General features: G+C 39.4%; 1 protein-coding gene across 4 annotated transcripts in view; it reads right to left on the bottom strand.

Moving 5' to 3' along the window:
- CACNA2D1 (calcium voltage-gated channel auxiliary subunit alpha2delta 1) overlaps positions 1 to 27,712 on the bottom strand; it is a 901,795-nt gene that overhangs the window by 96,560 nt on the left and 777,523 nt on the right. For 2 of the 4 annotated variants that reach the window (XM_088468929.1, XM_088468931.1), the window contains exons 16-21: positions 22,908 to 22,976; positions 18,623 to 18,697; positions 17,875 to 17,949; positions 7,377 to 7,448; positions 5,442 to 5,513; positions 4,239 to 4,300 (exon numbers count right to left, since the gene is read on the bottom strand). In XM_088468929.1, coding sequence (XP_088325055.1) covers positions 4,239 to 4,300; positions 5,442 to 5,513; positions 7,377 to 7,448; positions 17,875 to 17,949; positions 18,623 to 18,697; positions 22,908 to 22,976 — 425 coding nt within the window. The remainder of the gene's footprint in view (positions 1 to 4,238; positions 4,301 to 5,441; positions 5,514 to 7,376; positions 7,449 to 17,874; positions 17,950 to 18,622; positions 18,698 to 22,907; positions 22,977 to 27,712) is intronic. The other 2 variants (XM_088468930.1, XM_088468932.1) reach the window with 1 other exon arrangement.

The following is a 27,712-nucleotide window of genomic DNA, read 5'->3' as shown; positions in this document are numbered from 1 at the left end:
CAACATTTAAATAATTTTAAAAACATCTAGCATGCTAAAATCACATGTTGAAGTGTAAACTTTTGCCTTTTACAGGGATCACTGTCTCTGCCTATTGTTCTTAAAATAAAAGCAGAAAAAGTTCTAATGCAGGATCACATGAGGCACAAAATAGATGGAACAGACTAGAGAATTATACATAAAAGTAGGGAAAGCATGGTTAGACATTCCTATTGCAGTATGTTGTTGCATGCATCTACTGTGCTATTTTGATGCATTTTTATAACTCTATTAGGGGAATTCAATATGGAGCGATAAGTCCGTTTTTTGCGTTAATATCGCACCTATGACGTCATTATCGCAGGTTTTAGTTTTACACCGTATTCAATTTCAAAGACTTTTCGCAGGTTCGAAAAGTCTTTGAAAAAAAACGGGGATAACTTTTCACCATTGAATAGGTGTCGAAAAAAAGTGCAGAATTGGGGTATAGGGGTACAGGTTTAAAAAAAATAGCCTGCACCCCTGGGAATGACATTTTAAAAAGAACTGTGTCAAAAAAAAAATAGGGACACCCCAAAAAATTAATTTAAAAATTGGGGTGAAAAAAAAAAAAATGGGAAAAAAGTGTTTCAAAATAGGGAAAGAAATAGGTTCAGGGCTATTCTGCAAGTATGCGGCAGATGTTTTCTAGAATAGGCTATTAGCGGCGGGTGCATAGATGCAGAATTTTTAAAAACTTACTTTAGGGACATAAAAATATGCTAGTACCCATTTTCATGTACCCCAAAAAAACGAAAAAAATAACCTAAGTGCTCTTCTGCAACACTTCTTCAATGTCGGGAAAAAAACACCTGCTGCGGCTATTTAAATCCCCGACTTTCATTTGCAGGCTAAAACGGGGGTATCCATAGTGGTCCCCCATGTTTTTACAGCTTTAGGGGGGTCCTACAATTTTTTTAAGGAAAATTTCGTAATTTAACGCAAATCCCACTTCGCAGGCTCCCGTTTTCGTAGGTTTCATATTGAATACGGGGATAAGCGGGCGCGCGCCCGATACTTTATCCCAGGTAAAAGCTCCGATATGAAATGTAAACTTCGACAGCGTAGTTTACGTTTCATATTGAATACCCCTATTTAACTCTTGGAAATTACTTCTTCTCATGTCCAATAGGCAATGTATTTTACTTACAACTCTCTTTCATTTAAAATAGACAGGATAAGTGGCTTTAACTATTATATGTGTTACACGTGAACACTTACAGAGTTTTATTTTTCACTTGCATCATGCTGTGCATTGTGCAGCTGCTATACATAAATATATTTTTCTAATTTTGGCTGCTGTACTTGATTTCACTCAGTGATTTCCTTGTGTAAAGCAGGTCTAAGGAGATGAAGCCCATATTTAGTGTATCCAGTACATAATCATCTACAAATAAAGATGCCTGTTTGGCTCCCCTCTTCATTTCCTGTATTATGTTACTTCAATTGTGTCCCCATCATATCCTCTATTTCAGCCAAATATTACAGAATGCACTGTAAGTATATAAAACGCTATTATCTCTACAATTTACCATGAGAACAGTACTGAGGACTATTCTTATTAATAATATAGTTTAACATATTCTCTAAAAAGTGGAATAAAGAATGTACAAAAGCAAACTCATTATTAGTAGTGAGATCATACTTGCCTACTTTTGAAAAAGCATTTCAGGGAGATTGTGAAAGCAGCACCTATGAGCGCGGCGGTAAAGTGGGCGTGTACTGCTACATCTGAGAGGCGTGTCATAAAATTGACATACATCCACATGTAAATGAGCCCCAAAGCAGTTAGTAAGATCTACTTGTTGATGAAAACACTCTGATACTTCTCAGAAAATACATGTAACCATAGGGATCATTGTGCCCTATAACCAATGCAGGGAAATTATACTAATGATCCCATTTGAATGTATATATCTCTGTTTTTTCTTTTATATAACAGCTACATAATGGGGGTAAGATGAAATGAGGGAGATTGCTAGACTCTTCAGGGAGACAGGGAGATTGCTGCTATTTCAGGGAGTCTCCCTGACAATGAGGGAGAGTTGGCAAGTGTGAGTGAGATACAGATATGTCATATGGTTTAAACAAAAAAATATATCATTGTAACATTGGAAGAGGAACACAGTGCCCCTCTGAACAGATGGCTGTGCTACTGGCTGTAAGGTGCCATTCCAGGAACCCTGCAAGCCAAATATAGGTCGTACTTGCCTTCCCTCCTGATTCAGCTGGGAGCCTCCCAAAAATCGGGTGCCCCTCCCGGCCCCCCGGAAAGGCAGGCAAGCCTCCCGGCGGCCACCGCCCTGTTCATCGCTGCCCATGGTACCTATATCAGGCTTGCCAACATCCTGGCAGCCCCCTGCTGGTTTTTTATTGTTTTATTCGCCCTGAATCGTGTCGCCCTGCCTCCTGCTTCACAGGGCCAAAAATCTCGGCATTGTGTAGCGGAGCCAAAATGATGCAATTCCATGTCCATGCCCCCGCCCCCATTGCCCGCCTTCCCTCTACCGCACCATGCCCGCTGCTTGTACGACCTGGGGGCTGCCAGGATGTCGGCAAGCCTGATATAGATATCATGGGCAGCGATGGTGCTGCCCCATGGGCCATGCACTGCTCTTTCCCACCTAGTTACTGCCCTGGATGAACAAATGTCTCTTTCTGAAATTTACTTGAGCCAAATAACTAAAAGATTATTCCATGTTTTGAAAAAACTTTTGGACATGCCCTAACTGAACCCTGCTTATGCAAAACCGCCCATCATACCTCCATTCATCCTCATTGGTTTTAAGGCTTATTACATCCACAATGCTTCCCTCTATGCAATAGCGTTCGTTCATTTTGATATGCACAGTGGCCCTGATTCAGAGCCGGACGCTCTGACAGAGCGCTCGCTCTGAATCAGGGCCGGCCCTCTGAATTTACGATCGGCCTCCTGGCTGCTCGCATAGCTGTGGGTGACCACCCACAGCTATAGCGAGCGGCCAAAATGATGGTCGCGATTGTCAAGACTATCGTGACCATCGGGCTTGCGACGAGACCCTTGCTCTATCAGAGCCAAAAGCACTCCCACTGACATCACTAGTGGAAATGCCTCCATCTGGGCATCCACGCCCCCAGCACGCCCACCAAAGGGGGCGTGCTGTCACTCACCATCGACAGCACGTCCCCTTTGGTGCGAGACCCATAATGACGGCTTGGCCATCGTTATTCGGGTCTCGCGCATGCGCACTTGGCCAACATCGACCCAAGCGGGTCTGAATTAGGCCCAGTGTGCAAACTACTCAAATTACGGGGTTACAAGGCAGAAAAAGAAGACTCTCTTTTCTGGGGCACACTTTATAAATAAATAGTTAGTAAGTATTAAATGTAACTTGTATTACAACGTTAAAAATAATTCCATATGGGTACAACAGACAAAAGGACAGACACACTTAAACATAAATATAGGCGGAAATATCAGATAGGGATAAAATCTGTATATAATTATTGCCTTGCCAGGACCAATAACAAACTTTCCCAAATAAATAAGGACTTAACTGAGACTGTGTTAAATATGTTTGGTAACTTTCTAAAAAATTGCAAAATATATCACCCATAAAGCAAAACCAAATTGTTGCTGTTAATCACTCTTATGTCTTTGATATGCTCATAGAATGCATATACTCTATGTGAATGCATGTGATTTCATGAGAAACAGAATTAAATGCAGAAAACTACTTTAAACATCTACAGCCATAGTTGTAAAAAAACCCTTGAATGGTTGAATGGTTGTATTAAGGAGAAAGTCAGGAGGAGGAAGTAGAAAGAGATAGGATAATACAGCCGTTTCTACTGACACCTTGTGTGCTGCATTGCAGTGAGCAAGGGGGTCAGGTGAATCTACTTTTGGACTGTACAGGGATCATTATTTGACTCTAGGCAGCACCACCAACCAGTGTGTATTTGTTATCCAGAATTGGTAATACATTTACTTTTCATTGGTTGGTTTTCAGTTTAATTCTATTTAAATAATAAGCAACCCATGTGGTGTCTCTTCCTCTTTCTCTGTAATTCTCAAAATACACCAGGTCAACAGGAATAATGCTCTTACATTGCATCAGCCCTATGTTTCACAACTTTATGGGACCAAGTAAGATTTATAAAGGTGATATACACAAATACATAAAATTAACATATATGAAGATGTCTACAACAATGTAATTATATTTGGATGTAACTACCTGTAGTCTGTTCCATTCACTGGACCCCATGTGTAAGTTCTATTCGCTTTGTCAATGTACCTCTAGAAGACAGCCAAGTAAATCATTTTACAATAATTGATAGTTAGTATAAGCTAAGATCATATTTGACATAGAACATAAGCTTTATCATTTAATAAAAATATTCTTCAGCAGATAATGAATTAGAGATATAAACATTACCGTACAATGCCTGCATGAAGTGCAAATATGATGCTCTACTACCTGGTACTTTTGTTAACCCCTTCTCTACCTGGATGGGCCACTGGGATTCATGCCATGGAGCTAGCAAGTGCTCTATTAAACAACTGACTATAATATTAAGATACAGGAGAGAAAGAGGGCTCTTTTTCCTGGGGCACTCAAAACATATTGTATACAAACAGGAGAGAAAGAGCCCTCTTTCTCTCCTGTTTGTATACAATATGTTTTGGCTCTAGGGAGCACCGCCAACTGAGTAACCAATTACATTTGTACTGAATGATATTCAATGTTGGTTTAATACAGATGCTATAATACAATTATTTTCTGTGCGGAGTCATTCCTACTTTCCTATAATATTAAGATTCCATCTAAGATTCTTCTGGTCTTAGGAGGTAAGTGTTTGTGTGGTCTTCTTCATAGGCTCACTCATATAGAGATCCTATCCATTTTTTCCCCATAGCATCTAATCTAGTGTTCCTTAACATCACCTTTTTATGCTGGTGGAGCCAACCAGGTGAGCTCTCCAATGCTCCAAATAATTAATTTATTATACAGTATTCACTAAGTATCGAGATGTATCAAAGATCACAGAAATGTTTCTTTTCCAAACATCTTTGCAGTCAAATCTATGCTAAACTCTTCGGAGCGTGATACAATAGGCCAGAGCGCAGTCCCCATAAAAACCTCTCCGATCTCTGCTATGGATCCTTGTTCATACATAAGGGGGAACCCTAACTGATGTGGAAATCCTCAGAAAAGTAAATTTTCAGATAATCTGCTGCTAATCTACTTTGATACATCAGTATTCATTGTTACTGTTTTAGGGTGCAGACATAAATATTTTGGAGGTTCTCTTTACAGGTATGAGTATTCCATTATTATCTTCTTCTTTCACAAATGTTATATTGAAGAATAAGGTTCAGTCATGGGGAGCTACTCTGTATCATATGAATACTATGCAGGCGATCTCTGAGCACTTACCTCATCTTGAGATTTGACTAATGTTTGAAAAGTACGTTCTCCAATCTCTCCATCTATCATTTTATTACGAATCTACAAGATACAACACACTTACATAAAATTGATAACACAGCAGCTTCTGAAATCACAATTCTATAAATTAAATTTCCAATTATCTCTTTATAATAACAGAATATTATTTATAAAACATTCACGATCAATCAGAATCTTGGAAACAGAAGGAACATTTAGCAATTACGTGCACTTAATTCTTATTTAGTTAAATATCACCTCTTCAGATTCACCATTAATACTGAACTAGAAATATGTTACTATAGTAGCTTTTAGTATTATCAGTTTGTTTAGTGCAAAAGTTATTACATACACTAAATGTTTTATTTATTTAGCTGTGTTTATAGCAATGCATTCTTCTGTGATTCAGCGCAAAAGTGTCATTTTTCAGGGACTTTTTATAATTCCACATAAATTTACATTGCAGAAAAGTGGTTGTTGATACCTGGGCACATTCGCTCAGTTACGTCTAATGTAGTTAAGCCTCAACAAATTAATACCTATATATTAATTTTAGAATTTTTTTTAAATGTTTGGCTAATCTGTTACTATCTGTTACACTTAACCATTTTGATGTATTGTCTATCTCTTATGTTAGATATATAGTATGTTGTTCTTGGTATGTAGTTATCTAGCGTTATTTTTCATTATAAATATGTTTTCTTCGTTATTGTTTTTCTGGAGTGAAAGATCTCTGTAATAACGATGTTGTATTTCGTAATTGTTTACTATTTTATACAAGGATTTGACATATGTCCAGGATTAGGGGCCTTGACAGGGAAGAAAAGACATGTGCTGTTAACACTTCTCAAGATGGAAACACCATGATTTATCAATCTATTCATTCATTTGACAGCTAGTGCGGGGACCTGACTACACATTCAACTACAATTTTTCTTTCATCTCCAGCCCTCCCTGTGCGCATGTTTGAACTACTGTAGGTTCACACTTGCAGTTATACTCTGTCACAGTGAACTTTCACTGCTATATGTATTTTAGTAATTTCGGGGAGCAGCTGTCTTGGCATTGAATTGCTGACGCATCCTCAGCAGAGAGTTAGAAAGCTAAATTCCACAGGGGCACTGCAAATGATAATGAACCAGTAAAATACATCTGGCTTATGCCAGGTCACCGGTACTGCCCCTCCCTGCTATACTTATCGGAACTCCTGCCTTCTCCTACTGGTCTGTCCCATCTCCATTGTTTGCGCGCCCCGGCTCTCAATGCACATTACAGAGATGGGACAGACCACCCATGATTATTATATAGACACCTTAATAAAATAGTCCTCTACTTTATATTAATTTTCCAGTTTGCATACTTAAATATGTAGAGGTTATAGAAGAATTACAATTGTACTTTAATATTAGTATAATTATAAGAGCACAAAAACATTTTTTAAATAATTCACAAGCGTTTGAGGGCATGTTGTATTTGCATTATTCCTGAAAAAGTCTGTGTGTAAGCAGCCATGAAATAGGTGAGTCTACGAAAAAAACAGACTTGCACAGTTCATAGATACACTCAATACATTTAGACCCAACAGTAGATAACTGAATTATATTAAGTAAATATAGTATATACAATATGTTACACTCCTCTCCCCTATCTGACATCTCTTCAAGCCACATGGATACCACATGGAATTGCCATTACTCCAAAACAGTAAGAGTGATAACAGGAGTTTATGGAACCTTGAATATATATTTAAATCATCTTGTCCCTTACTGTACTAAATATAGCAGTTTTTCCATCTACTTCTACACATTCGCACCATATTCAGCTAAGTAAACCAAGCTCAAATGTGTAATAAAAACAATGTAGAAGTAAAATATTGAACATTTTAAAAATATTCAGCATGTGCTACAAAAAAATTACTTTTACCTCCACTTTATGTTCATTTTCTAGTTCTGCATCCAAGAAATCCAGTGTTACTGGCTCCTGTGATTTTGGATTCTATGGCAGAGAAAGTAAAGTGTGAAATGATTACTTTGCCAAACAACTCTACAATTTACTAACAAAAGAACCTAAGCTATGTAAGGAAAATTACTTACCACTTTGGATTTGTTGCGCTATGAAGCAATAACCATTTATGATCAACATATTATATAACTATATTGAAATAAAGATATATAATAAACTAGTAAAGCTCTATGATCTATACAACCAGTTACATACACATTAATAAAAACTAATAATTGTATTAGTTTAGTAAAATGCATTATATAACACAGCTAAGATATGATGATGTTTTGAAAGAACTATAGTAATTAACTCTAAAAGTAAACCATCTAAAGACATCAACAACCTAAGCTTAATCATATGTAGTTTTCAGAAGCACAAATGGTCTAATACTAGTTGCCAGGCCCACTTCTGAGGCAAGGATATCCTAAACATAATATATTAAGATAATCAATCTCCCTGATCGTCCTCTTCTGGCTCTTCACCTTTACCATTTTCATCTACTGTAGCTTATCACCACCTCATCTCTTGGTTTGCCTTACCAATCTCCTTAAATGCTTCTTACCTATGCTTACTTCCACTATTACTAGTCCACCTCCACCCCAATTACTAAAATATTCACTTATCATACAGGCTTTCAATTACCAATCCAGCCTTCTGTGCTTCTTCCTACCACCACTATCTTCTCTAATGGAACATGGTTTTCCCTGCTTATCTATGTTCATTTCTCTATTTTATTCCTCACCGTAGGGCAGGATTAAGGCCCACCTTGGACTCGCAGCTTTTTTGCCCGCCCACAACATCATTATCGGCAGAGGCATCAACCCTTGAAATTCATCATTTACCAGCCTACTAATCCTCATATGTCAAAAACTTTCTTTCTTCACAATACCTGTTTTCTTTGACTTCCATCATGCTAATATAATATAATATAATATAATATAATAGGATTCCCCTCCCATATTCCCTCACTATGCTCATTACATTAAGCTGTTTTTACAAATAATTACATATTAAGAAAATAATTACAATTTTCAGATTTTGGATTCTCTTCTGTTTTCATAGATGAAAATGTATAATAAGTGCACATATACACAAACAAATAAGACAGTATATATAATGCCAAAATAATAAAAAAAGAAAAGGCAAGTTCTTACATGCAATGGACAATGAAAAGTAGGACCAGACCCAAGCAGCATGCATGATGAAATTGGCAGAGCACAATAGATATTTTCCAATCCAACCAAAGAAAAGGACAGAAATAAAAAAATGCTAAAATGACAGTTAAATAAATCACTATTGCAAGTGTTTTTGAAAAATAACAAATAGCGAATTGATATTATGGCTGTGGTCACTATTTAATGAAAAATAGTTTTGAGAGGAAAATAAAAGTATGACATGCTATTTCAAGAAGTGAACGACCACTAAATAGCAAATTAGGAATAAAACATAACAAAAGATTACATGCAAGTTGTAATTAATTCTATCACCAGACAATTCAATTCATAAAAGTACTTATTATAATTTTTTATGTTTTTCAAAAACTACTGATTACATGTAGCATTATTCCACTTTTTCGGCAGTTCCTACTGTGGGCACCTTTCGTCTTATTGTGCTTGCAGTTTATGTAGTATATTGCACCATCCCTGAGTGACACAAAAATGGTCAACACAAAAATGGTCAACATTTTTTTTTCAGGGTTAGGCTTAGGCACTTACCGTAGGGTTAGGGTTAGGCACTAGAAGGGACGGTAAGGGTTAGGCACTTACCCCGACTGTTAGGGCTAGGCACCAGGAGGGAGGGTCAGGCACCAAGGGGAGGGTTAGAAAACATTTAAAACAAGAGTTGACCATCTTTGTGTCAATCTTTTGTCCCTGTTGACCTTTTGTACCTGTCAACCTTCATCCACGTCGACCTTTGTCCCTGTTGACCTTTTGTCCATGCCGACCTATTGCCTGTCTAAAATCTGTTGTCTAGCTAGACATTGTCTATCTGATTCCTGTCTATCTTTTATATCAAACCCACGTTTAATTGTGAGAAAAGTGAAAAACTAAAACAGTTGTCCATATTCAAAACTATACATGGAGAATTGCAATTAGGATACCTTAACTTTAAAACCACTGTTTAAAGGGTTGATTTATCTTGACTGTGACTTGATATAATCTACAGTTATCAGTCAGACCCTCAGAGGGATCAGTGTAACCAGGGGCGCCGAGAGGGGTGCAGCGGGTACAAATTACCCGCCGGGCTCCCCCAGCAAGCCCGGGCCCGGGTTCGGCACCGCTCTCCCCCCCCTGTTATATCACACAGCAGCCCAGCACATGCTGCTGTGTCCTGGGCTGCCCTGGAGACAGCTCGCGGCTGCAAAGAAGCAGCCACAGCAATCTCCTATGCCTGTGGGGGGGGGGTGATCAGGCTGATCGCGCCCTCCACTAGTTATGTGCTGGGTTGAGAGGGCTCACTGCGCCCCCCTCGCCAGCATGCAGCGCCGTTTAGCGGCGCTGCAAAATGTTTTTTTTAAAGCTAAGGGGGTTTGGCCACCCCTCCCACGCTTAGGCCATGCCCCTTTTTTACCGGGGCCCAGTGCGGTTCTTGACGGGCCTCAGTGCAACCATATACTGCAGAGAGTTCACAATAATCAAACACAGCCTTGTGGGTTATGCAATAGAGGACAGCTTCACCAGAGTAGGAATCCCAGACCTGCACAGACACATTGGTTGAGGAAGATCAGCAGAGAAAAATGAAGCATGCTAAATAGGGAAGACAAAAGGCCTCCAATAGAAACATAAAATGATTAATATAAGTACAGAGCCTGATTCAGCAAGGATCACTATTCTGCTAATGTGACGCAGTTGCTAATATCAAGGGGGAAATGCAAATGTTTGCAATTGCATTACGATCACTGCCTAACATGAGGACGCCCACTTCCCCTTACTCACATCTGTATACTTGGGCAACATCGTAACATTGAGTAACATCGGACCCATACGCACAGTTATAGGCAGGTCAGACCTCACTCAGGAACTGCTACCTTCAGCCTTCGCTATGAGGCCTCAGGCTACGTATGGCCACAAAGTGGATAATTTATGCACGCCCCTGCAACGGCACTGCAATGCACTGACATGCCGGTGTTCGCCCGACCAGCCCCACGTCACCACCAACAAACGGCACTTCCTGTCAATCACGCATGCATGCGCAGTACGCAACAATCGACTGACTGTGTGCCTATTAGCAACTGCGTTCCTTGCTGAATGAGGCCCACAGATTGCACTTATATTCAGTAGCAAGTATGGTAAGCCTTGGATATTTACACAAGTGTAACATTGAGACAGCTGTGTAAATGCCCAAGATTTGCCATACATGCTAATGAAAGTGTCATTTTCATTTTTCTTAAACAATAAAAGTTGGATTTGTTTTATTGGAAGCTTTCTGTCTTCCCTATCCAGCGTGTTCAATTTTATCTATTGATATACTCTACGGACCTACTGTAGCAAAAGCAGATATGTCTGAAATAAACAAATGTAACTGATAATACTGATTACTCAGTCATTATGGAAGAATGGCCTAAGGTTTGTGCCCAAGTACTATATCCAAACACTGCACATTTACACTCTATGAAACGCTGATCAGAGTACAGTTATCACTGGCAAATAGCAGTTCATGGAAAACACTGAATGCTATCATTTGATAATGGTTAGATGGTAGTACATACTTTGGTAAACACTTTGTGGATCATATAAACAAGTTATAGAAAAAAATTTGACCACAAAAACAAATATACACTACGAACAACATAGCCAGCCAAACATGGATACTGGAAGCAAGTTAGGCATTCTTATACTGTATCTCTATAACAAAACTGATTATGTTTGATCATAAATATGACATATATTGCTGACTTACAGTATGTGAAGCACAATTTTATATTAAGCAGGAAAAAAGTTTTGCAAACTTATAACATAATGGTTGGTCACGTGGATGTGGATAGGCAAAATATGCCTGACGTGGGTAAAACACAATGCTAGGGGCTCGATTATGTTGAGTCACATTGTGTATGTCCAGCTAGTCAGCTTTTGTGAGGTAGGGTAGAGTATAGAAGGGTATTAAAGGTTTGGGTTCCCCTGTCTTAAGCCTCTTTGTGACATATTTTTCCCTCCATCCCTTTAGTTTAAGTTTGATTGTTGGTTATTTATTTGTTACAGGAAAGAACAGCAAATCATAAGCCCGGGTGCAGTTAATCTGTTTTTTTTTTTTTTGGCGCACTCACCTTGATTGAAGTCTGAACCACCCCACCAGGGGCAGCACTACACCTTACTGGGTGATTTGTTATGTTGCATGTGTGTTTGAGTTGGTCCACGGTCGGGCTGGACTGATTATTGGCCCGTCCGCTTTTAGTTTTTCCCACCATACAGTTTTAACTTGTTTATCTTTTCAATAAATCAACAGGGGAGCTGAGAGGGGCATGGGAAGGGTACTGATCAGCGGTGCCAACGCTCAGCTGGGAGGTAAGTTAAGGTTAAGTGACTAATACGCCAGACATACATCAGTTATCAGTAAGTTTATATTCAAGTAACATCAAGCCTAAACAAGTTATTTTTGTATCGCAGTTTGTGTCACCAGAAATGTTTGTCCACACTCTGAAAAAGTTTGTTGCCGTGATGGCACAGCTAATCTAGCAGTGAGGCAAGTGCATGTACAATACATTTTATAAAGCCTGTTATATTAAAGCTTTTTACATTATTATATAATTATTAGATCGGCCACTTTTTGTGTAAATGTTATATAATGTGTAATTACAATGCATGCTTAGGAATCATAGAAAATACAGCCCTCTAACTGATTAGGTCTTTCTCACCTAGCCATAGAAATATGGGCACCAGCTTCCATTCACCTTTACAGTACCTGAACATCAGGCCTTCTTTTACACCTACAGGCTGAAGTAGCAGAGAAAGTTGAATTTTATACTTAGATTTGGGATGATATATAGTGGTAGTTAAATTATAACCACAGAAGAACAGTTTCCCCTGCAGAAAGGTTAGGTGCTTCTACACATGAGGCACCACTAATTCCTGTCTCATTATTAATTGATCCTTATAGTTAATGGTTTATATATATGGACAATACATAAATGTATGATGTAGCACATATGTAGAATGTTGCATGTTACTGTACGAGTATTACTCTTTTCTTTAATATTCTTGTGTATATAATTTTCTACTTGGGATGAATGAGTCTGAGTGTAAATATTATTTTAACCAAATAAACAAGTTCGGTACGGGATACTGACGGTTGGGACCTCGGCAGTCAGAATACCAACAGCGGGATGTTGATAGTCAGAATCCCGACACAAGTAGATAAGTGTCGTAACCCTAACCCACCTTTCCAGCAGCCTAACCCTACCCTCCCGCAGCCTAACTTTAATCCTCCCCCCTGCAGCCTAACTCTAACCCTCCCCCTAGTGCCTAACCCTAACCCCTAATCCTAACCTAACCCTCCCCTAACCCTAATACTTAACGTCGGGATGCCGATGGTTGGGATCCTGGATCCGGGATTCCGACTGCTGTCAGGATTCCGGCACCGGTATTCTCTTGCTGACTACATCCCAAATAAACTACTTATTTGTTTTAGTTTTTTTTTCACTCTTTCAAAATTCCTCAGTTCGATGAGGCAAAGCATGTCAGAGCTGTTGATATTTTAGTCTGTTATCTATATGCTCTGGATTTGTGGGCCTGATTCATTGTTGTATGCTGTTAGCATCGCTGTTGCATCTTTGGATGCAGCAGCAATGCTAACATATGGTAATATCGCAGGAGGCATTTTGTGTAATTAGGCCACTTCTGTGATCTGCTGCTGTCTCTTAGGACGTAGCATCGGATCACCATCTGGCAGCCATCGGCCATCTGAGTAAGCCTAAGCTTACTCAGAATGGTCGCTGGAACTCCTCTGCCGGGGCCAGGAATTCTGCTTCAGAAAACACGGACCCTGACCTCGGCACGCCCAGAAAATGGGGCCAAAATGCCCCCATTTTCTGGGACGCCGCCATCTCCGCTTTGCAGTTTGTCAATCCGACACTGTGACTACAGCCCATGCACACTGCGGCTCCGTCATATGTATGAAAACCATCGAGTTTATGTGCATCTCTAAGGCCCTGTGCCAATTAATGCTCAGACCCTTTGATTGCTGTTCCTTGTCGCTTACCGGGAGCAGTTTTTCGTGATTTAATGAGGATAAGTGCACTGCATCACTTGTGCAGATTCCATCAGGCTGCCACCTGTCCAATGCTGGACCAGTTTTGGACTTTTGATATACTAGCCGGACATTTCTTTGGTCAGTTTGTGAAGACTCCTATGCACTGTTATTCCAAAGCGTCTGCTACATTCACCTCACATTCCAACATTACTATTTCTGTATCATCATATTGTTCCGGACTACTGATGCTACTATCACTTGGGACATTGTGTTAGATTACCTTAGGGGTTGTTTGCCCCCATAGTAACCATGGTTCTCCAGCAGTGCTACGGCAGTACGTATATGTAAAATATGCATTTTTTATTGATACTAACTTATAGTTTCATTGTGCTATTTATCTTCAAATCATTTTTTTATTGTAATATTGTATGATACCCAGTTTGGGATAATATTGTATGATACCCGGTTTGGGATAGTTTTATAAAATTTCCTATTTATATATAAAGTGTGTCTCATTGATCCATGTGAGTTTTCTGCTATTACTACAAGTTTTCTAGTGCAGTATCAGTGTCCTGTATTAGCATGTTATTATTTGGTGCCAGTTTACCACCATCGAAATGCTTGTACTTGATTAAGAGATACATTTTAAATAAAGACTTAGGCCCTCATTCAGAGCCGTACGCTCTGAGCAGAGCGCACGCTCTGAATGAGGGCCGGGCTCCATTTTCATGGAGCGTCCTCCTGGACGCTCGTATAGCTGTGGGTCACCACCCACAGGCTATACGAGCGTGCATTGTGATGGTCGCGATGGTCGAGACCATCGCGACCATCGAATTTGCGAGCCGGAGCCTGCGGTTGAGGTTTTCAACCGCAAGCTCCGGAGTGATTTTGGCTCTATCAGAGCCAAAATCACTCCCACTGACATCACTAGTGATGTCCGTGGGCCGGCTTCTGACGGGAGGCGTTCCCGTGGGAACGCCCCCGTCAGGGAGGCACGCCCCCGGCACGCCCACCAAAGGGGGCGTGCTGTCAATCAACATTGACAACACGCCCCCTTTGATCGGACACAACGAGCGAAGGACTTTCCTTCGCTCGTCGCGTCTGGCGCATGCGCACGACGGAGCTCCCTCCGTCGTGCGCATGCTCAGTCCATAACATCGACCCACTTGCGAGCGGACAGCCGCTCGCGAGTGGGTCTGAATCAGGCCCTTAGTGAATCCTAGGGACATTATTTGAACAAGCATTTGTACAAATAATTTTTATTGAGCTTACAGCTCTTATTTACCTCAATATCATCATCTTGTTGCCGCAGAGTTTATTAACGTGTTATTCATTTTATGATTTTATGTAATTCTGAAATATAGGTTAATGTTCCCATTCATTTTATAATATTTATAAATTCAGTTATATTTCCTAATATTTTTTAAACATTCTTAAATACTTTTTTTATAGTTAGTTGGTTTTATTACATGGCAAGCATGCCTGGATTCGTTTAATTGCTCCAAATGGTGGCACATGGTCCTGAAATGTACAGTTTCACTATTAAAGGAATTATATGCTGTAAATGTTTAAAAAGAGTAAAATGTGATAAACTCTGCTTTTGTAATATAAGTCAGTGCTACAAATCTAGGTGACTTAAAAATAAGTAGGCCTCTATTTGCCCCTTATAATTAAGTGTCCAACTGACCTCAAGTTGTGAAAGAGGACACTTAAGTACCAGGCAATTCGTGATGCAGTCACAATGTTCACATTTACAATTCTGACAATCATAATGTCGACATCACAATGTTGACACGTACAGTGCATCTGGAAAGTATTCACAGCGCTTCACTTTTTCCACATCTTGTTATGTTACAGCCTTATTCCAAACTGGAATAAATAAATTTTTGTCCCCAAAATTCTACACACAATACCCCATAATGACAACATGTAAAAAGTTTTTTTGAGATGTTTGCAAATTTAATAAAAAAAACCCCTAAGAAATCACATGTACATATTCACAGTCTTTGCTCAATACTTTGTTGATGCACTTTTGGCAGCAATTACAGCCTCAAGTATTTTGAATATGATGCCACAAGCTTGGCACACCTATCTTTGGGCAGTTTAGCCCATTCCTCTTTGCAGCACCTCTCAAGCTCCATCAGGTTGGATGGGTAGCGTCGGTGCACAGCCATTTTCAGATCTCTCCAGAGATGTTCAATCAGATTCAAGTCTGGGATCTGGCTGGGCCACTCAAGGACATTCACAGAGTTGTCCTGAAGCCACTCCTTTGATATCTTGGCTGTGTGCTTAGGGTCGTTGTTCTGCTGAAAGATGAACCGTCGCCCCAGTCTGAGGTCCAGAGCGCTCTGGAGCAGGTTTTTATCCAGGATGTCTCTGTACATTGCTGCATTCATCTTTCCCTCTATCCTGACTAGTCTCCCAGTTCCTGCCACTGAAAAACATCCCCACAGCATGATACTGCACCCACCATGCTTCACTGTAGGGATGGTATTGGCCTGGTGATGAGTGGTGCCTGGTTTCCTCCAAACATAACATCTGGCATTGACGCCAAAGAGTTCAATCTTTGTCTCACCAGACCAGAGAATTTTGTTTCTCATGGTCTGAGAGTCCTTCAGGTGCATTTTGGCAAACTCCAGGCAGGCTGCCATGTTCTTTTTACTAAGGAGTGGCTTCCGTCTGGCCAATCTACCATACAGGCCTGATTGGTGGATTGCTGCAGAGATGGTTGTCCTTCTGGAAGGTTCTCCTCTCTCCACAGAGGAATACTGTAGCTCTGACAGAGTGACCATCGGGTTCTTGATCACCTCCCTGACTAGGACCCTTCTCCCACAATCGCTCAGCTTAGACGGCCGGCCAACTCTAGGAAGAGTCTTGGTGGTTCCAAACATCTTCCATTTACGGATGATGGAGGAAACTGTGCTGATTGGGACCTTCAAAGCAGCAGATATTTTTATGTACCCTTCCCCAGATTTGTGCCTTGAGACAATCCTGTCTCGGAGGTCTACAGACAATTCCTTAGACTTCATGCTTGGTTTGTGCTCTGAAATGCCTTATATAGACAGGTGTATGCCTTTCAAAATCATGTCCAAACAACTGAATTTACCACAGGTAGACTACAATTAAGCTGTAGGAACCTCTCAAGGATGATCAGTGGAAACAGGATGCACCTGAGCTCAATTTTGAGATTCATGGCAAAGGCTGTGAATACTTATGTACATGTGATTTCTTAGTTTTTTTTTATTCATTTAGCAAAAATCTCAAAAAAAGTTTTTACACATTGTCATTATGGGGTATTGTGTGTAGAATTTTGAGGACAAAAATGAATTTATTCCATTTTACAATAAGGCTGTAAAATAACAAAATTTAGAAAAAGTGAAGCGCTGTGAATACTTTACGGATGCACTGTATGATGTTGATGTTGCTAAATGTTGACATCTGCAGAATGTGAAAATATCGACATGTGAAGTGTAGACATTCTGCATGGACCGGAGGGTTTGGCTACTGAAGGGTAGGGTTAGTGTTAGGCACTAGGGTGAGGGTCAGGCTTAGGTTGCTGGAGGGGAGGTCAGGGTTAGTCGCTTGCGATACTTAGTGCCGTCAACGTCATAGAATCAGCTGGAAGTCACCGTCAGCTGAACACTAGACCCGGAATACACAACTTGAGCCCCGGAACCACCAAACCACGTAAGTCACCACTGGACCAACAGGTACATTTAGTCGACATTCTAATCATGTCGACATTAAATCAATGTCGACATGATGAAAGTCGATGTGTCCAATGTCCTACAATCCTTATCAGTAACACTTTCACTGCTAATTACCAGTGTGAAAGTTTACACTGCTGGGTACTTGATCCAGGGGGATAATGAATAGGCCCCTTAATGTGCTAAGGGTTCTGTACTACCACTCCTAATTATAAATAGTAATTGTGTTCATGTCCATGTTTATTAAGGGATACTATGGGGTCAATTCAACTAGCAGCAAATTACTTGCACCTGTAAGTGTGGCTATATGCGTGGAAATAAAGTTGCAAGGACAACTGGCCCCCTTTGAGGGTAATTGAACTGACCCCTTTATGTATGTTTCTCATTTTTTCAACAGGTGTTTTTTTTAATTGTCTAATTAGTTCATATAACTAGAATTCAGAATTATTACTAAAAATGCCATTGTTTGCATAATGTGCATTATCAAAATGTTTACAGTTTTGAGTTAGCAGTCACAGTCATACCTTTGGTTGAAGATTTGGATGGAGCAACACATAACCATTAGGATCAAGGGCAAAATAATATCCATTAGGACATAGCTGGAGGAAAACATACAGAATAATTACGAACCTGAAACACATTCAATAAAGAAATATTTGTGTACCCTGAAAAACAATGTAATATGATTTACTACATCTAATATCAGGTAGTTTGTTTACAGTGACCAATTAATCATAAAAACCAGCATAATGTACATGTCACCTATGCATACAGATAGCAGCCTTTGTGCATTACGATGTACTACATTCTTGCTAATTTATTAGGCTGCAATTTAATGAATTCACCCCTGGTGTGTAGCTGACAGGTACACTAAAAGCTCTGTATTCAAAGTGCCCAATATTTCATCTAGCTACACGACTTCTTCTAAACACATACAGGTGAATTTGGCTATTGTTAAAAAATAGCAGAGAAGCTTATACTGAGATAAATAATATTTCTTCAGAAATTAAAGTGTGTAAAATAAGTGACTACACTTTTAAAAGGACAAATACAATACATTTATATCTACTTATTCACAAATATCCTTGTACACAAGCAGGGCAAAGGAAAAAAGGGCACGAAAAAGAACTGATACTATAATCACACAGTATCCTCCTCTTTCTTCAGGTTTGTGTATAGTTTTTAAGCATTGAAAATATAAATGAGAACTTGGGGACACTATAAGTTCAACCACACACTTTGCAAATGATACGGAATAAAATAAACACTTACTGTAAAGCGAGGAGTGAGCCTTTTAATATCTTTTAAGGAAACATCTACACCCATGACACCAAGTATCAATTGGTTCTATTAAAAAGAGAAAAAAAAATGAACACAAAATGAACACATGCCTAAAATTAGATTGTATCACTGTAACTATATGCTATCAAATAATAGAACATTAAAAGTTTCTGGAAACAGTCTGGGAATCAGAAATTATTATAGTCATATATTTTTGAATCTTAAAAGGTTGTATGCATATGGTACATCATGAATAATAATAATGATGATGATATAATTACTGTAGCTGTTACAGTATATATTAATATACCGTCTACATAAATACAGCTTATTGATTGTATTTCCCCCAGACTTCAATTAAACATTAGAGTTTACTTTTAGTCCCATGGAACCAATAAATACTATGTAGTGTGTGTGGCCAAGTTTATATTACAGGACTTTTGTCAGGAAGCCCAGAGTGATTTTCCCTTCGGAGAATAGAAAGTCTAATAAAACAAATGCTTTAATAATGATTCTAAGATTTATACTGTGGGCAGTTTAAAATCCCCATCAATAACCACTGGATATCAACAAGTAGATTTCACAAGCTAGAATTCAGTTTACCGTACAAAAATAAAATGTGCCATGATAACAATTCTTGAGCTTAGCTGTCAAAAAAATACCATCTATGTCAATATGCACAGGTTTATTTTTATTACCAGACAGACAGTAAGGGGAGAGATCCAGGGCAGACGGCTAAAAACAGATGACCAGCACCTTCTAAATCATAATAGACTAATAATTATTTCTCTATTATATTTTAATAAGTATTTCCATGTCAATCAAGGTTTGCCATCATCTCTATCCAATTTATTTATTTTCCATGTGATTTAACAACACATCTGCATAAACGAATGCAGCAGCAAGTTACTATACTGTATATCTACATATCGATTATTATATATACTATGTCTACATATCAATTATTATATATAAAACACCAACATCTTACGCTGAATAACACAGCATTATATAAAGGGCATTATATCAATTATATGATTTAACTGTTGACTAATACTATAGCGTAAATATAGTATAAATTAAAAAAGGATAGAAACAAAAGGACAGGCACATGTAAATTGACAGACCATATTATAAATCACATTGTGATATACTGTAATAAGTTTTGATATAATGTAGAAGGTAAGTGGATCATGTGATTTTGGGGTCAGGTTGTAGGTCTGTCTAAAGAGATTAGTTGTAAAGAAGTGTTTAAAAGCTGTGCACGTCTAGTGGTATAAGGAAGACTTCAAAAGAACAAGTGAAGCATGAGAGAAATCCTTGAGGCAGGACTGAGAAGGAGACCATCAGAGAAAAACACAGAAGACCATCATATATAGAGAATGGGGATTACATTTGGGACAGTAGCTATGGATTACGGAACAGTAATGATGTGCAAGACTGCTGAGAGCTTTATAGGTTAAGAAGACTGTAAAAGGGAACTGTATGCCATATTTGATAGGAAGCCAATGCGGAGACTGACAGAATGAGCAGTAATTGAGAACCAGAGTGACAGTGAATGGAAAGGTGTATAAGTCAAGTTGCAGAATTTAATTATATACTGGAGTGTAGCCAGACCCAGTCTTCTTATTGTTAGACCACAGGAGGGAGTGCTGCCACAGTTTAGTTGTGTTATGATTAGAGCATGCACCAACATTTAAGTTGTATTATGTGTGATGAAATGACAGATGTCAGAGGGTCTTTATGCTCATGATAGCTGGTAATTATTAGAGCATAAATATAACAATGGAATAAACATACTGTATTATGTTTTTTTGCTTAGTATTTTAAAAGTTTCTAAGTAACAGACTACATTAATAAATAGAAAAATGGGCATTTTCCCATATTCTATTCATCAATCAGTTTAGCAATTTTCAGCATCTCACGCCCCAGTATCTTAAAAGATAATAAACCGGTCACTGAATAAAGACTCTTTTATCCCAGGTAATCCCATACAGTACTTCTACAATAAAAAGTAGAAGTATGGGAATTAAAAAAAAACTGTTTCAAAATATTAACCACCACTCTAACAAATTGACATAAGTCCAAGCAGGCAAACCATAGCTATTTTCTCATATTCTCTGCTGGAATAGTTCAACTGCTTGATATTTTTATATAACAGTCCATGGTGTCTGCAGCTTTGAATTGGGGTAAAAATTTCTAGTTAGGATGGGTTTCAATATTGGCAGCTTTTTATTGTCTGAGCAGTGGCACTTGTCTGGTTTACAACATGTATATAAGATGTATGCTATATAATCAGCACACAAATCATTATTTACCACCATATAAGGGCCTCACATTAGGAAAAAGGTCTTTACACTGCAGTGCTAAAAGTTAAAAACCTTAACAGCTGCGGCATATGTTTCTTGCTTACAACACACTATTATTTAATATTATACTTACTTCAAGTTACAAAATGTGCCCTTAATTACTGTAATTAATTACTCTCAACCGCTTTTTCTTTAAGTATTTTCAATTAAAATATATCACCCTTTTTTCAAGGTATACCACCTCCATCAAATAAAAATGTAAATAAAGGTGGTATGTGTGTCAGGGAGTCATTTTAGGCTATTACAGTCCCACACCACTCTCTTATAAATGTTAGAGGCAAGTTTAGGGAGAGGCCTGTATGAAAAGCTGAGTGGTAATAAGAGTATCATATGGGACCATTACTATCATTAGGAATCTGGAAAATAATGCATCAATGGCAAATACAATGTTGTTTTGTTAACCAATTGGACTCCAGACAAAACAGCATGTCGGGTGAAAATCTTTAAGGGTGCTGATTTGTGATGGCAAAACAACAAAATCTATATAATAATTGTAGAAGGTCTGGCCTGTCTTCTCAATGCATGCGCAGTGGAATCCCCAACGGCCTCCATTGCGAGGGAGCCTTAGGAGAGGAGAACCGGCCACCAGGGTAAGTATGGGAGAGGGGGGCTGTGATCAAGTGGGGGGAACAGCAGAGAGAGTTGGAGCCAGCCAGAGAGATTGTGGGGCCAAGTGGGGGGGGGGGGGGGGGAGACTAAGGTGTCCCAATTATACTAGTAATTTATAATGTTATAATGTTTCCAAGAAAATTATTGTTTTTACAGTAACTTGAATTGGTAAAATTAATATATTGGCTCTGCTCACAAAATGGCTGCCTTCACAGCATGTTGGCAACTGTTAGTGTACATGACATGCAAGCAATTATCTCCGATGTTAGATTTACAGTATTAGAATCTTCAGGTGCGTATCCACTACGCAACCCAGGGAAGAAAGTACGATTACAACATCGTAATCGTGCCGTTGTTTCCCATCCCCTGCAGTGCCTACACTGAACGATCAGTCATTCAGTGTAGGCACCCTCCCTCAACCCCGAACATGGTCAATCTGTCGTTAACGGCAGATTGACCGGCATGTTCGGGTGATGATTGATGTCGGAAACGACCAGCGGGAGCGCGCATCGCTGTTCATTTCCGACATTTTAGTGCCAGATTCATGAACAAATAATGGATGACTGAACGATAACGATGTTGTTATCGTTCAGACGTCCATTAATATCTGCTAGTGGATGTGCGCCTTTAGGAGCATTAGCAGAATGTATGTGTAATACTTTATGATATGAACAAATCTAAGTGTGTGGCGTTATAAAGTGCTCTTACTGTCCTTTAACGTTGCTCAGATATCATCTTGTCAGCGGCTTCACTATACTGAAAGAGCTTGTAACGTATGTGCTTGCTAAACAATACATATCACACTGTTGAGTTCTAGGTAATAAAAATGAATGCCTCTACACTAGCCCATGTGAGCTTAAAATACTTATTGACTGTTATTAATGGCGCCTCTCTGGAGTACAATGCTATTGACACATTAGGAAGAGTACTTTGCTGTACGGATGAGATGTGTGCTCAGTGCTAATATTTATCCTGGATGGAAATTAGAAACATATTTGCCAATAGATATTCCATAATCATCCTTCTTTCATCATATAAAACAATTTACAGTACTCAGTCCTAAGCCCTACAAGGGGAAATTAGTGATATTGCGTTATGAACATTATTAACTCTTTTCTCTCTTCAGACTGGTTACAATGACTAGTGGTTAAATTGCAAATGACTATATTTTGGAATTATAGTTAAGCTTTTGGAATAAAAACAGTAAGCTGGTCTTTTTGCACCTAGGTTCTAATGACAAAGTTGTGCTAAATACACTCTGGTGCTCTGAGCAAGTCAACTTTGTTCTGCCAACTTACTTTATTCTCTTTTCGGTCTCCTGTCAAATTGAAAACAGGCAAAGTACCAGTGATGACCAGACCCAGCTCCTACAAACATAACAAGAATGACAGACATTTAATAAGCAAATAGTTTATATTGAAATGTACTGTACCACACCAATCTTCAGTACACCTGTGCTTTTTTACTTTATTTCCCTGGAAGTACAGCCAGTCAATAAAAACACTTTAAGTCAGAGTTAGTATTGTACTATGAAAATAACACGTTAAAATGACACAAAAAGTTAAACTACTTACAAACATATTTACACGAAGATAAAGAGCTTGCCCAAATGTATTTATTATTTGTCCTGGTCTACACAATTTTGGAAGCATTTCTCATGGATAAAGTAAATAGTTTATTCCCAAAATCAAGAATCATTTGTGAAAAAGCTATCAATGTTTTTCATCTAAAAAACTGAAATATTACTATAGATCACAATTCAGTAATTCAATTATGGCTGAGAGTTTGTATCAATGAATTGCATTTCAGGAATTCAATGGATGGACATGTAATCACTTTATATATATGTACACAGTATGTTATATAAAAATTGGGGTGCAGTCACCAGTAGCTATAGCAGAAAAGATCCTTTTTTGAGACATATCAGCAATGAAAAACACTGACGTGTCAATCCCCTTCTACATATATATATATATATATATATATATATATATGTATGTGTATATTTGTTTCAATTCAAAGAAATAGTACTTTACCCTGTGTTATGATATTTTAGTGAGAATAATCTCAGGAGATTAAGGCTCTGATTCAGAGGTACATGCAGTATCGATGGCGCACACTAGCAGCCAATGTTTTCAGTCCCGATAGTTATCGCTGGTAGCCATGGAACGAATTTAGACACTGATAGAAGCAAATTCAATGGGCGTGTGAGTAGTAACAGGGCGATGGCTAGCCACACAAGGGCATGTTACGGTCAGCAATCGCGCATTCTGCCGAAGTTGCACTGATACAGGTCGCCAGACGGAAATTCTGCGCCTCCATAGGGCTGGAACAATGTTCGAGGGTGCGGCCAATATTGCGTCTTAATGGACACTGTGGCAGATTAGCTCTGCAGCTGGTGGGCATCTCTGTATGAATTCCATAACCTGTAGCGTTAGCATAAAGATGCAGCCGCACTGCGGCAAAAGACACATTCGCAGCTGGAATGGTGTTCACCTCTGAATCAGGCTCTAGATGTGCAATATAGTATACAGTAGCACAATATGTTCTAAGCAATTAATCACATGAAAATAGCAGAAAATAAATATAGTCTGTGTAACACTAGCCATAAAGGTTTTTTGTTCTAAGAACCAAGTAGATGTCTTTATACATAATGTTAGGTACAGATAAATATATCTCTATATACAATACAAAAAACGATAATCTCTTCTTGCATATTAATTTAACTATAAAGTTTTTGAATTACAAATGAAGTCCAAAATAACATCCTCAAGGTTTCCAGTAAGAGCACAACTCTATGGAAAGGTCTGGCCAATGAACTTCTGGTCAGTTAAAAGGGAAGAGATATAACAAATTGTTCCATTAAGTAGTTTTTCTGTTCTGTATCCTGTGTCAATTGTACATGCTGAGAAACTTTACCGTAACTCTATAGAGGCTCACAAACAGGAGATATGGTCTTAAGTGTGACAGTAAGTTTAGCTGACATGACGTGAGGGAACAACACAGTACATGCTTGGGTAATGCTATTACATTCTCAGATTTCCGGAAGATGTTTACATTGCAAGGACAAGAAAAAAAATGATAAGAGACAAGATAAGCACATGACTGTGTCCTATGACAGGACTGCTGACAAAATTACCAATGGCCAAAATAAAAAAATTAAAAAATCAGCAAAAAAATAAATTAAATGTTACTCAGCATGAAATAAATATATTAAAGTCTTATTTTTACCATTCTAAAGCAAAATTTTGCAACAATGGGCCTGATTCAGATTTGTATACAAAACCATTGGCTTGCATACAAGTCCGATGTTACGGTAGGTGGACTGCACATGTGCATGACCTGTTCTATGCAAGTGCAGAAACGATCCAGCGTAACCGCATGCAGTGTACCCTAAGCTGCAGCCTGATTGACAGGCTGCAGCCATTTTGAGATGGAGAGGGGGTGGGGCGGGACAGCGCCATCCCCATTTTCTTTGTCCAGTGTCCACGTCTTCCTATGCAGATTTACTCAGCAGCGTAGTTGAGGTGGCCAATCTGAGTAGCCTTAGGCTTACTCAGATGGCCGATGTTGCATTTTTGGACACAGCACTCGGATCTGCGATGCCAAAAGGAGCGTCTCTTGTCCCCAGAAGCCTCCTGTGGCATTAGCATATTTGCACACAGCAGTTGTGTCCAAAAATATAGCGTACAGCTCTGAATCAGGCCAAATGTCTAATTTCAGGATTTAAGTGTGAAAGATGGAAAATCCCCATTAATGTAATACTCCAGTAGTTATAGATAGCGCTCTCATGCTATTATTACTAGTGATTATGAAACCCCAGAGCCGTAACTAGCCTTTTTGGTGCTCTGTGCCACAAAGAGCATTGGCGCCCCCCCATTTTTTAAATAGTTACATAATATAGTGCACATAAAAGAGCCCATGGCCTCATGGGAAAAGGCCAGGGAAGAGATAGGGGAGGCCAGGAGATTCTGTGGATAAAAGAAGAGGAAGCTACAAGTGAGAATGATAATAAACAGGAAAATTGACAGGCCCAAACAGTGCCCCCTGCCCTGCGGTGCCCTGTGCCATGGCACAGGTCACACCACCCTAGTTACAGCCCTGTGAAACCCTCAATCAGTACCTTACTGAGCCACAGCACTTAAAAGATCAATAGACTCAATGGAGTCAATTCAGTTAGGTCCGAGTTGGGATCTGCGAGCCGTTCTCCTGGCACACTCTATTTGCAATCCAATTTCAAACTCTCATTGCTTTTGCAGAGGAAATTTGTTTTGTTTTTTGTGCACACCCTCCTGAGCAGGCGAAAATGTAGAGAAAATATTTATTTTAAGGTAAAAATGTCAGAACCTCTGGTGTACCCCTACCAATAATAATCGCACACTTGGAGGGATTTACCTAGCATAATTTGGCCAATAAAGATATGTTTTTTAGGTGAATTTCTCTAAAGAGCGCAATTATGGGATAAATGATGACAGGTATGTGGAGGTTTAAATAATGTGGGACAGGTTTGTGGAGGTGTAAATGACGTGGCACAGGGATGTGGAGATTTAAATGATGTGCGACAGAGATGTGGAGGTATAAATGAAGTAGGACAGGTATGTGGAGGTATACATGATGTAGGACAGGTATGTGGAGGTGTAAATGAAGTAGGATAGGTATGTGGAGGTGTAAATTATGTGGCACAGGGATCTGGAGGTGTTAATGATGTGGGACAGGTATGTGGAGGTGAAAATTATGTGAGACAGGTATGTGGCATTGTAAATGATGTGGGACAGGTGTGTGGTGGTGTAATGATGTGGGACAGGTATGTGAAGGTGTAAATGATGTGGGTATGTGGAGGTGTAAATGATGTGGGACCGGTATGTTTAGGTGTAATGATGTGGGACAGGTATGTGGAGGTGTAATTGATGCAGGACAGGTATGTGGAGATGTAAGTGATGTGGGACAGGTATGTGGAGGTGTATTGATGTGGGACAGGTATGTGGAGGTGTAAATGAAGTGGGACTGGTATGTGGAGATGTAAATGATGTGGGACAGGTATGTGGAGGTGTAAATGTTGTGGGACAGGTATGTGGAGGTGTAAATTAAGTGGGACTGGTATGTGGAGATGTAAATGATGTGAGAAATGTATGTGGAGGTGTAGACAGACCATCTTTGTGCATGTGCTACTGCTATGCCACTCCCCAGACAACACCCAAAAATGCCCATCACTTTATCAATACATTTCTGATACTGTGCACCTCGATTACAATAGCTCTAGTAAGTAACGCATGCACCATTGGAGCAAAAAATCTCTCAACTATGCAGTGGCATCCCTCCCCGCGGTGTCACCTGGTGCGGGGAGCCGGGTGCCGCCGAAAAGGGGAGTGACCTCACGGATGGTCCCGTTCTTGGTACTGGAGGGGGGGTGCAGGAGGTGCCTTGTTGCAGTCCTGGCTTAATGCTACAGTGCAGCACTCGACTCCTGTCACTGAAGGGGAGTCTGCACCTTGGTGTCACCCCTCTTCGGGTGACACCCGGGTGCGGGACGCACCCCCCACCCCCCCTTGTGACGCCACTGCAACTATGTTAACATCAGCATTACGTGCGGCCCGGAAACAGGTCCTATGTGTCCATGATGCTGCAGGCCTTTTCTGATGCAGTGCTGTAGCAGTACTGTATATGACTGGTATCCGCATTTGACAGTCGGTCATGATTGTACTTCTGCAGCAGTTCATCAGTCCTGCAACATAGTGGTTGCACATGATCCCACTTTGTTTTAGTTTAAAAACTGGAAGAGAGGCAGGTTTTTCTACCTGCCCATTTGAGTGTATACTTGGCTGAGTAGGCTCAAGATGAGCTTCCTCTAAGTATGTAATAACATTAAAGTTTTAAATAGGATCTATAAAGAGCACCAATAACTCTAAATAAATAAAACAAATATGTATGCCAGTTGTAAAACGCTATGGAATATGCTGGTGCTTTAGTAAATATTAATACATAAATCTGTATAATATGTTGCAGGTTTTCCTCCTAAAAAAGCATACAAAACAATTACCCTAATGGTTCCTCTACAGGCAGAAAAGTTATTTTGGCTTTTGTTTAGTTTTTTCTTAAGGTAGAG

This window comes from Taudactylus pleione, unplaced genomic scaffold (assembly GCF_031769625.1).
Source record: "Taudactylus pleione unplaced genomic scaffold, aTauple2 ptg000086l, whole genome shotgun sequence".
Taxonomy (NCBI): domain Eukaryota; kingdom Metazoa; phylum Chordata; class Amphibia; order Anura; family Myobatrachidae; genus Taudactylus; species Taudactylus pleione.
Note: the sequence above shows the minus strand (reverse complement) of the source record. Positions and strands in the feature narration are given on the sequence as shown.